Source organism: Mixophyes fleayi, chromosome 4, assembly GCF_038048845.1.
Source record: "Mixophyes fleayi isolate aMixFle1 chromosome 4, aMixFle1.hap1, whole genome shotgun sequence".
NCBI lineage: Eukaryota > Metazoa > Chordata > Amphibia > Anura > Limnodynastidae > Mixophyes > Mixophyes fleayi.
The window spans coordinates 218,532,627-218,545,456 of record NC_134405.1 but is presented as its reverse complement, the minus strand read 5'-3'; the positions used below and the strand labels follow the sequence as shown (position 1 = coordinate 218,545,456).

Below are 12,830 nucleotides of genomic sequence, written 5' to 3'. Positions count from 1 at the left end.
AATTCAGAAAAGAAAATATCACTGCATATTGAAACAATTTTGTTTACTTATCATGTACTGCATGTTAAATCATATCATATCCCACAACATGTTTCTGATTTCAGCTTTACATTTATTACAATACATTAAGTTTTTGGAGTAACATTATATACAAACAAAATGATTGTAATGGTACATTTGATAGTTTTTAGGAGTATTGCATGTCATTAATCATAAACATATCACTGTACTTATGGGTGTAATATGACAAAATATCTAAATGACACATTAAGATTCATAGCTGTTACAATATACAAATCATGGCACATATGGGATCGATAATAAAAAGATATATTGTACAAATTTAGCATTAGGCACCATAAGTCAAGTATACATACGAATAATGTCACACATGCAAAGATATAATATACTGATCCACCTTTGCAAGACAAAAATTATCTTTAAAGTTTATCTTGGAAAAATATTAAGCTTCACCAAACATCTTATTTCATCTTTTGAAGCAATTTTCATGTGAAGATATGAAACAAACTACACTGTGTAATTTAAATAGTTTAACATATAAAAACTTTTGAAAATCATTGTGTTGTGGAGATTTTTTGGAACAGTCGATGGGAGCATTGTAGGAACATGGCAAGATCAATATGACACTGGTTAAATACAGCATGTGCTTTCAGTGCATAGAGTACTTTAGGGCAGGAAAAGTTGTAAGGAGGATTCATTCTGTTGGGCTGTATTCCAAGCAATGTCAATTTAATTCCACTGACATGAACAGTCCAGTGGCTCTTGTATGACATACATCACTTCAGTCCTATTTCCTGAGCAGTAGAGTGGCACAGTCAAATTCTGTACTCCATTTTCCCGGCAGCATTTACAGAATCTTATATGGCTATCAATGTTAATATTAAAGATTGTAGCTGACGGGCACTTTCCATCGCAAGAAGCCACAGTGATCTGTTGAATATAACATATTATTAGAATGTGTCATATATTTATGATTAAGAAATACTATTTAAATCACAATTTAAATTAAGCAAAAATATGTTTCATTCATGCTATAGAAGAAAGCTTTGGAACATATATATACATTTATTGATTCCAGTGCCTGCATGCTTGTATTTTTCAAACAAGCAAAGGTAGAAACTGCGAGACAGCCCCAAACACCGGAAGACTGAACATATTCAATTTGACAGCCGCATAGAACGCAGCACTTTGATGGTTGGATTGCTTTGGTGTGATAGGAGAACAGTGTTACCCATTCACTTTCATTCTATGCCAAGCCGCTAAAATGTGTCTATCTTCCCTACAGATCAGTCAGGCTGAATTAGCCGTAGATACAGGCATGTACATGTTTTACCTTTATCTACAATATGTTTGTGAACACAAGGAAACCAATGTTGCCAACATGCAGGGCATTGTAATTCAATTGGCTGACTAGGCTGCAGCCTAGGGCGCAAGGATTTTGGGGTGCGCAACATTGGGGGTGCAAAATTGTGGCAGGGAGCAGTATAAATTGAAATGCATTTTAAAATATTAGAGAATAGTTGTTCTCCAATGTATAAGGAAAACATGAAAGAAAAATGTAATAATGTTTTAATCTCAACGTATTCCCATGGTAAAAGCTGAAGACAATGAGTCATTCCAGGGCGGGCAATTGAGGATAAGCGAGTAGAAGCGACAAGGAAGGCGACAGGTGCAGGCATGATAGCCCACTCCCCCTCCACCATTACATCTTCACGCTCAGTAGCACTCAATCATGCCTCTGTTCTGCTAAACATTTCTGATTGTAAGGAAAACGAAATGAGGGACGATTGCAGTGGCCCTTTTAAAATGCCAAGTAGAGCAGAATTTTGAAAACCCCTAACATATATTAGGCTGGCGATGAAGGCGAGGAGGCGCTACGGGCATATTAGCCTATTGCAGCCTGAACCCTTAATCAGGCCCTGAAAACAAGGGAATTAAAGAAATAAAATGTGCTTTTGTAAAACAATACAATATTATTCCTGACAGATAACATTTAGCAACTGCATCTAAAAAAATCTAAAATCAAATCAAACTCATTCTATTATATACATCAGTACCAATTTGTGTTAATAATTACATCTAGCTGCCATCAGAAACTGTGGGGCCCAGTACTAATTAATCTGGCAGGCCACCCTCTTCCTCTTCGCCGTACATGCCCCCCTCCCTCTGCACAGTACATTCCTCCCTTCCTCAATCACAATAAACACACGGCTCCCTCTGCCCTAACACAGTAAATGTTCTACACCCCCCTTCCCCTATCACAATAAATACTCTGCACCCCCTCCCCTATCACAATAATTAATGGTCTGCTCACCCCCTCTCCCTTATCACAATAAACGCACTGCTCCCCCCACCCTATCACAATAAATGTTCTGCATCCCCTTCCCCTATCACAATAAATGTTCTGCACCCCCTTCCCCTATCACAATAAATGCTCCACACCCCCCTTCCCTATTACAATAAATGCTTTTCACCCCCTTGCCCAATCACAATAAATGCACAGCACCCACCCTCCCCTATCACAGTAAATACTCTTTTCACCCCCACTCTCCTATCACAATAAATGCTCTGCTCCACCACCAGAATAAATTCTCTGCTCACCCCCCCCCTCCAATATCACAGTAAATGCTCTACCCACCCCCTATTGTAATAAATGCTCAATTAATGTACATGCTGTTGACCTGATGCATTGGCTCCCGGACACTGATAGGCAGGGAGCGCGCAGCGGGCAGTAACACTCCCAGTCGATCAGTGACTGGGAGTCTCCACATCGCGAAAGAAGACAGACAGTCCGACAGGAGGCCCGGACAGACCAGGGGGCCCGGACAGATGGAGGGCTCTGTCCAGGCCACTCAAAGCTGTATCGGCCATACGCCCCTGATGGTGGCCCTGGCTGTGATTGCAGCACAACATGTTTTTTTTTAACACTGCATGCTCAATTTCAGCGCAGTCAAAGCATGGCATGGCACTTTACCACCCCCCCGCAAACCATCACAATGTGGTCATTCATTACAATGTCCCATTCATTTAAATGGGGTTCCTAGCATGTGAAAAAATTCCATTGAAATGATCTCACTGAAATAGATGGGCTATTGAAATAAATGTAAATACTGCCTCTTCTACCTACTTGGAAAATTGGTTAAAAAGTAGTAAGGTCTTTGAAATTTGATGTGCAACTTCAGCATGTTTACATTTAAACAAAATAAAGTCATTGTTTTTCCATGTGTAGGATAACTTTTTACATCATACTGACCTATGAAATTCAACACTATCAGCAAATAATAGCATGATTCAGTATGCAAAAGAACCTCTGGCTTAATTTGCAGAATGCAGAATAGCCAGACATTGTAAACTCTGTCTAGTGCTAGATATTTATCATCCTAAAAATAATAAGTGATGCAAGATAAAATATCTACTTACAGGGTTTTGACTAATGCAGTCACTTTTTCTTATAGTGGTTCTAACTGCCACTTTCTGGCATATTTTTTCTTCCTTTGCGCCTAGAAAAATATAGAAAACTTTTAGTTGGGTATTAGGCTATTACTTAGTAAGAACATAATACATGTACAGAAGGTCTTATTTCTCTAACGTAATATATAATAATATAAACATAGAAGCAGTATAATAGTATAACATAATAAAAAAAAATAATGTACATTAAGCATAACATTTCACCAATAGCACACAATAGTAATAATTGTATAATTTGTTTATTTATAATTTATATAGTTTTTATTGGACCATTTGTTTTAATTGTTTTTGGATAAGATGAAGGAGATATAATGTACAAGAACAATTTCCTGCTTGTATTGCATATAGCATATTCATGTATATGCTAGTTAACATTTACAATCACAGAAATCAAATTACATGCACAATCTATTAAAACATAATGTTGCACAAGAACTCATCTCTCCCATCTTCAATAAGACGTTTAAAATGACAGTCCGCAGATACTAACAACATTATTTGTGATCGACCACAGATGGCTCTAGGGTCTCATGTGGACCTACAAGCCTTTACCCTAATTTCTGCTTTATGCCCAGTAAGTCCATTTCTCTTCTTTATGACCCATCGGACCTTGCACTTATTCCTTGCTTTATGCCCCCTGAGTATCACCCACGGCTCCAGCTCCTATTCTCTTGTAGCAGCGGGATGTATCTGGCCAATGGTGTCAAGATGTGTACATCATGTGATTTACCCAGAGTCTTTTCTGGGACAACCTATTCCATCAGGTACCTCTGCTGCTGAACTCCTCCAGCCTCATCACAATATATATTGCAGTACGGTCCTAGTTTACCTATAATTATTTCCTCACAAGCTATCTATGACTCCTATCGAAAAGCTATGGACACTGCTAAACAAACATACTTTCAAACTCATCTGTGCTCAGGCTTCTAACCCCAAACGCCTTTTTAACTCTTTAAATCTCTTCTCAACCCACCCACCCCAAACCCTCCAACTACTGTCAGTGCTTAAAAGGACAAGATTGATAAGATCCAACTTGAAATGGTATCATCTTCCTCGACAAGCAATCAGGTCAATTCCTTCCCAGCACCCTCTAACACCCTATCTTCATTTGATCCCACAAATGAAGATGAAGTATCTACTATGTTCTTATCTTCCTACTCTACCTTCTGTCCTCTTGAGCCTATAAACTCACAAATCAGTAGATCCCTGTCTCCTGTGCTCATCCCACCTCTAACATCTGTAATCTCTCTCTCTCTCTCTGCTGGAATCTTTCTGTCATTATTCAAGCACGCAGTGATTATTCTTATTCTGAAAAAACAAAATCCTGACCCAAACTCTTTTTTAAATTACCATCTCATCTCTCAGCTCCCATGTCCCTCCAAGCTTCTAGAGATACTTGCCTACACTCGCCTCACATGGTTTCTTTTCTCATGCAACCTATTGGTTCCACAGAGACTGCATTGACTAAGGTTGTCAACAATTTGATCACTGCTAAATCTCCTGGATCTCTCTGCTGCATTTGACACTGTTGACCAATCTCTTCTCATACAAATGCTACAATCCCTAGGTCTTGAAGGCTACCTATCAATCGTTTCTCTGGACCCATCTCTGCTCCGCTTCCTTTACCAGCTGGAGTACCGCAAGGCTCAGTCCTTGGTCCTCTGCTCTTCTTTTATTTATAAAACTTCTCTTGGAAAACTAATAAGCTCCTTTGGATTACAGTATCATCTCTATGCAGATAATACCCAACTTTTTCTATCCACTCCTGATCTCTCACCATCTGTATGCCCTCTCGCCAACTCAAACTCAATATTTCAAAAACAGAGTTAATAATATTCCCACCCACCAACAGAAGTTACCTACCTGACATTTCTATTTCTGTTGACAACATGACCATAAATCCAACCCCACAGGCTCGCTGCCTAGGTGTGCCCCTTGACCCAGAACTATACTTTGTTCCCCGCATCGATTCTATATCTATATCATGTTACACACATCACAAAAAAAAAATCAGAATACACACATATCTCACACAAGACACTGCAAAAACTTTAATTCATACACTCACCATCTCCTGCATTGAATACTCCAATTCCGTCCTTAATGGTCTTCCCCGCATTAGACTATCCCCCCTAAAATCTATTTTGCACACAGCTGCTAGATTGATTTTGTTTGTTCGTCCTTTGTTGAGCCACTCTGTCAATCTCTACATTGATTGCCTGTTTTTCACTGAATTCAATATAAAATGCTTCTAATAACATACAAAGCCATCAATAAAACTGCCCTTACATACATCTCCTCACTTGTCCCAAAATATCTCCCAACTAGACACCTTCACTCTGCACAAGATATATATTTCTCAACCACTCTCATTACCTGCTCTCATTCCCGGTTACAGGACTTTTATCGGGCTGCATCCACTTTGTGAAATTCCCTCCCTCACACAAGAAGACTTTGCTATAGTCTTCAAAACTTCAAGCATTCTCTGAAAACCCACCTCTTCAAGAAAGCTTATAAAATTCCTAAACCACCCTCTTAACCTCCCTAGTTTACCTTATTACCACCCTTTACACAGTTAACACAAGACAAGAATCCTTTGACCAACATTGCTATGTGACTGGATCATATAGCCCTCTAAGGACCTTTGCATTCTGGCTGGACCAATATGCAATATGCAGTGCTTAACCATGTATCAAACTCCCATTGTCCAATAGATTGTAAGCTTGGCCTTCTTACCTCACTGTCTGTATTACTCAGAATTGATGTGTTTGTTCCCAATTGTAAAGCGCTACAGAATTTAATTGAACAGTCATACTGTGGGGTCTATGCATCACTAAGATGCGGTACAGCTAAATATGCATTGCTGCACATCGCAGTGATGCATATTTAGGTACCGCTAAGCAGAGCCTTAACTTAGAATTCTAGCGCCCTGGGCGAGAAAGACAAATGCGGCCCCCCCTAGCCCTCAATTTTAACCGAATTAACCTAAAATATTCCTAAATTGCGCCCCCCTTTAGTGTTGCGCCCTGGGCGGTCGCCCCTGTGGCACAGCCCTAGTTACAGCCCTGCCGCTAAGATGCACCATGCCAGGGCTACTCTGGGAGCTCCGGCGAAGTGACCCCTCTCCTGCGGTCTTTTTTTCCTGCTTACCGGCAGATTAGCGCTGCCAGTGACAGGAGGAAGTGCTGTGCGCACTTCCACTGTATCAGATTCTGCAAAGACAGAGAGGCTTCAGCAGAATCCTATAGGAAATGACAGGTATCGCCATCCTGAGATGGTGTTACCTGTCCGTGCAATGCGAAGCTTATCAAAGCTTCATGCATTGCAGAATATCGCAGTCCACATAGTAATCTATTAGGACTGCCATGCTGCACGGTGTCAGCCTAAATGGAAGAGATTTCTATGAAATCTCCTCCGTTAGGCAGTTAATAAAATTACCATTTCCGATCTTTTAAGTAAGGTTTTGCTTGATGCATAGACCCCTATGTAGAAGAATGCATGTGCTTGGCATGCTCACTTCAAGATGTGAACGAGCTATAAAGTGCAAACTTTACATATGAGGTTTGCAGCCAATGAGGCAATTGGGCTACAGTTATTAATTAACCGATTACTTTGTTTCATGATATATCACAAATTGGGGCAACAAAGACATATTTTGGCTGACATATTTTGCCTGGTGTTTTAAATGTACAATACATGACAGTAAAATGATAAATTGTGTGAGCACTTGAGCATTTCTATTCCATTTGATTGCAGCAACATATTGTTTCCTAAATTTGAAAGTGCTAGCACGGTATAGATTACGTTCCAGCTATTGTCAGCATGTTTTCTTACAGAAAGTAACATTTACTTAAAACCTTCTTCATAAATTCCAGAAACAGAATTAAGTCACTGACACTGTACTTTCTAACTTTCTGCTCTCCATTTCTAATTAGTGTAGTCGTAGGTTGGACAGCTCCTCCTTGAAGGTCATTCACAGGTCGGAGTTTGAACTCAGTATATATTAAGAGACCTAGATTACTGACCCATGCAACATAGTTAAGTCTATTGTTTTTTAATTATACAAGTTCCTGGAACCCTTGACAAATGAGAAGGAAATAATGTTGAAGATGTAACTGCTAATGAAAGGCAAACTACTATACTAAATGATAATGTAACACCAGGTAAAGAAGCTGCTATCTTCAGACAACTTTCATTTATTGTTTTGTACATTCTCTCCTGTTTTAGTAAATACACTGCTGTAAACCAGCAATCCCACATAGATTTGTTTATCTTTAAATAACCAGTTAAGTACCTTTAAGCATGCCTTTTTTTTTAGCTGTCCTTCTACAAATGATTGCTTTGTTTCGAAGATATAGCTGTCACACACACACACACGCACACGCACACACACACACACACACACATATAGGATCTCTGCATGTCATGTGAAGGCAGAGGGGTGAGGAGGGGGAAGATTTTCAATTTCACATGACTCACTGTGCTTTCCAAAGCCTCTCTGCTCACTACATCATGTGCCATGGTAGTCACATGACACTGTGCAGAATTATAAATCATTAATTGCAGCCTGAAGAAGCAAGCCAAGGAAAAATGGCAATTACCAATGTTTTCCTTATTGCCTGGCACAGTGATTTATGTTAAAAAAAACACCTCATTTTTTCATTGGATTGCAGTGTTAACCTATTGTTATTTCACATAAGGCTACACTTGTATCCACAATGCTGTTTTGTGTCTTAAGCAAAGTAACAAACATAACCAACTCGAAAATTATATAAAGGCCTTTATGAAAAACACAGTGGGAACCCAGAAGATATGTATTTAGCAGAATGTGTAAAGAGTATAATATCAACAGTTCTTATCACATTGAAACCTTTTTACATACATAACAGTAACTAAAACAATAAAGTCTCTGGGGTTATTACAGATTAGACATGAATTATTATTATTATTATTATTATTATTATTATTATTATCATTTATTTGTTAGGCGCCACAAGGTTTCCGCAGCGCCGTACATAATACAAACAGGAGACCATACAGGGTGACATAGTACAGAGCAATAAACACAAAGTACCAATACTTTAGAACTCCGGGCAGACATATGAGCGAAGATGGAGTAGAAGAACAGGTATGGAGACAGGAGGGGAGAGGGGCCCTGCTCATACGAGCTCACATCCTAAGGGAGGGTGGACAAACAGGCACAGGAGGGAGCCATTAAAGTAAGGGAGAGAAAGGCGTGGCTGGTGGAGAGAGGGGAGAACGAGAGAAGGATGTTTGCGAAGGTGCAACAAGGTAAGGGTTAAGTGGATTGTTGGTAGGCTTTGAGGAACAGGTGAGTTTTGAGTGCCCGTTTGAAGGAGAACAGACTGGGTGAGACGGATGGAGCGAGGGAGGTCGTTCCAGTGGAGGGGAGCAGCTCGGGATGAATAATAACACATATAAGTAACATATCCATAATGATGATCTACTATAAGTGAGTTACTGGGCAAATACTTGCGAGAGACAGAAAAGTTCATGCTATATAGAAAGACTATGCCTAGTTTATGGCAGACCTGGTTATACAGACCTAACCAAGAGGAGAAAAATGTATACAGTATACTCCAAATACTCAAAACCAATTGTTCCAAATCTATATATTAGGATACAGCCTGGGGTGGGCCGACGATGCAGGCTGCGACCCCCGCTGTGCTCTTTTGAGCATATGTAGGAGCTGTTACATGCACATTATAGCCCTGTTTTGGCTTCACATGTTTGCACTGACCTTATAGTGGGTGCAGGCAGTCGCAGAACTCAAGCTGTTGCACGAAGTATGGCGGCTTGAGCACTGGTCATCTACAGATCCCATAGCTGCTACACCTCCTGCAGCGGCAGTAGTTCTGCCACTGTATATTGCTGAATAATGAATCTTTTTATAAAAGACTCTTGATTACCAAATAGGAGTTAGTGTGCATATTAGGTAGAATCTATACAAGCTTCTACATGGCCTTTCCCTGCCTATTACATAGTGCTTTGCTCTGCCTTGTGCATTGTCTATTTGATTAACAAAATTTTCCTCTGTTATCTTGTTTGCCCGGGAAACATTTAATACAACTATTGAACTATATGCTATGTCCAGGGTTACCTTCATTGATGTCTCACAGCAGAAGAGCTGCATGGAGAAAGCCTGCCTCGGAGTGAGCATAGTGTATTCTGGTAATTCGACTCAGAGACAAGTGGTCAGCTGAGAGTGTACAGTCATGGGCAAAAATTTTGAGAATGACACAAGTATTGGTTTTCTAAAAGTTTGCTGCTTCAGACCTTTTTGTCAGATGTTGCTATGGTATACTGAAGTAATATTACAAGCATTTCATAAGTGTCAAAGGCTTTTATTGACCTATTACATTAAGTTTATGCAAAGAGTCAATATTTGCAGTGTTGACCCTTCTGTTTGAACACCTCTGCAATTCACCCTGGCAAGTTGTAAATCAACTTCTGGGCCACATACTGACTGATGACATACTTGCCTAATCAATGCTTGGAGTTTGTCAGAAATTGTGGGTTTTTGTTTGTCCACCTGTTTCTTGAGGATTGGCCACAAATTCTCAATGGGATTAAGAGCCACTTATTTATCACCTTTGCCTCATGGCAAGGTGCTGCTCCATCATGCTGGAAAAGGCTTTGTATCTCACCAAACTGTTCTTGGATGGTTGGGAAAAGTTGCTCCTGGAGGATGTTTTGGTACCATTTTTTATTCATGGCTGGGTTCTTAGGCAAAATTGTGAGTGAGCCCACTCCCTTGGCTGAGAAGCAATCCACACATGAATGGTCTCAGGATACTTTAGAGTTGACATTACACAGGACTGATAGTAGCGTTCACCTTTCCTTCTCTGTATAAGCGATTTTCCAGATACCCCAAACAATCCTAAAGGGGATTCATCAGTGAAAATGACTTTACCCCAGTCCTCAGAATTCCAATCCCTGTACCTTTTGCAGAATATCAGGCTGTCCCTGATGTTTTTCCGGGAGAGAAGTGGCTTTTCTGCTGGCCTACTTGACACCAGGCCATCCTCCAAAAGTCTTCGCCTCACTGTGCGTGCAGATGCACTCACACCTGCCTGCTGCAATTCCTGAGCAAGCTCTGCTTTGGTGGTGCCCCGATCCTGCAGCTGGATCAACTTTAGGAGACAGTCCTGGTGCTTGCTGGACATGCTTGGGCACCATGAAGCCTTCTTCACATTCTCTTTCCTTGAAGTTCTTGATTATCCGATAAATGGTTGATTTAGGTGCAATCTTACTAGCAGCAATATCCTTGCCTGTGAAGCCCTTTTTGTGCAAAGCAATGATGACTGCATGTGTTGCCTTGCAAGTAACCATGGTTAACAAAGGGAGAACAATGATTTCATGCACCACCCTCCTTTTAAAGCTTCCAGTATGTTATTCTAACTCAATCAGCATGACAGAGTGATCTCCAGCCTTGTCCTTGTCAACACTCTCACCTGTGTTAACGAGAGAATCACTGACCTGATATCAGCTGGTTCTTTTTTGGCAGGGCTGAAATGCAGTGAAAATGTTGTTTTTGGGATAAAATTTATTGTCATGGCAAAGAGGGACTTTGAAATTAATTGCAATTCATCTGATCACTCTTTATGACATTCTGGGGTTTATGCAAATTGCCATCATAAAAACTGAGGCAGACTTTGTGAAAAATAATAGTGTCATTCTCAAAACTTTTGGCCATGACTGTACTATATAACATGCTTTCTATGGGGGCAAACTCATATGGAGTGAACCAGTTTGTAATAAAAACACACAAAGCATAATGTATTGAACAACCAGAAAGCCATGTACAGCATGTTGACTGGTACTGCTTAAACTCTGTCCAGTACACTGAAAGGAAATCATAAGCTAGTCTCAATGGGCTGAATCCTAATGATTCAACCCAACTCAAATGTTGCTAAAACCAAACCAGCCAAACCAAACCCTGAATTTAAAGTATTTATAGTTTATATCTAAATATTTCCATGTAAAAAAGATCACAATGTGGCAGATTAATACAATGTTGATGAGTATGTATATCAATGTCACAAAATGGCAGGCAGAAGTTAAAAATTAACATTTGTTTTATATATTTGTAACATACGTTCTACCCAAGTCAAAATAGGAACTCATGCAACATTCTTTAATTGTTATGGTACTGTCCAGATTATGCACCCCATGTATTCTTGATATTGTGTATAACAATAATTACTAAGAATTAGTTCTATAAAACATGCATCATTAGGGTAGAATAAATGCATGCAGAGTTGTAACTGCATGCTCTATTTCTAATAATGTTTGCAAGACATTTTATACTTTATATTTAGTGCAAGCCTTTAACTCTATATATATATGATTCATGGTGCTGAAGTTGGCCAAACCCTTTAGGATTTGCACGATACTTTAATATCAGCTTTTCTTTAGCTCCACAAAAGTTAATTTCATATATTTCTATAAATCAGCCATTACAATCAGTAAAGTACAATGAAATGCATGAAATAATAATAGTACCTGGTTCACAATTTATTTTAGCAGTAGGAACTACGGGGGTAATGGTAAAGGGTAATACACCCATTCCAGAACCTGGCAGAATTGTTAGGAATATAAGATTTTTGTAAAATTAAACATTTTGACACAAATAACATGTTCATTAATTCTTACACTGCCAAGTGTTTAATTTTTTTTTCCTTCTTCACATGCCAAATACAATTAAAAGTTTTTCATTTTGTTATTTTTTTTTTTTCACTACAAAATATCACACCAGAAGTTCCTGACTTACAGCTGGAGCCATGCTATCAGATGTAACTGCAATGGTTGTTGCAAAGTGATTATGGCAAGGTAAGAATTAAATACATGGACTCACTCTGCATGCATTTAATCAAGCGTTGTTGTTTCTTGCCCATTACAACCCTTACAGCTGCAAGCCCACATTCTTATGTATGGTGGGTGTCCTACCCACAGCGCACATGCTTTTAGTGTTTGTTTTAAATAGCAGTCAAAGTAGCATGTTACACGCGTGTTTAGTTTTTAAAGTAGATTTTTCTGAAGTATAACATTGCTTTTCTGAGGCTACAATTTTCAGCAACCTGCTTAAAGGAACAATATTTTTGTATCAATTGCAACTGCTACAATTGCAAAACATTTACAACATTTTCAGTACACTCTCAAATTAAGCTTCACTTGAATTTTAGAATTCCTTTACTTTACTCATTTTTTGATTATTATAGTTATTATATGTTAAATAAAGTAAAGTTATATAAGGATGAGTATGGGAAATTTGATGTAACCCTTTGGCATGCTGCAGAATGCATTTTTGGGCATAT

At 39.2% G+C, this 12,830-nt stretch overlaps 1 protein-coding gene across 1 annotated transcript in view; it reads right to left on the bottom strand.

Moving 5' to 3' along the window:
- Window positions 1–233: 233 nt before the first annotated feature.
- OTOGL (otogelin like) overlaps window positions 234–12,830 on the bottom strand; it is a 212,548-nt gene continuing 199,951 nt past the window's right edge. The window contains exons 54-55 of the mRNA XM_075205981.1: window positions 3,442–3,521; window positions 234–951 (exon numbers count right to left, since the gene is read on the bottom strand). Coding sequence (XP_075062082.1) covers window positions 751–951; window positions 3,442–3,521 — 281 coding nt within the window. The 3' untranslated portion in view covers window positions 234–750. The remainder of the gene's footprint in view (window positions 952–3,441; window positions 3,522–12,830) is intronic.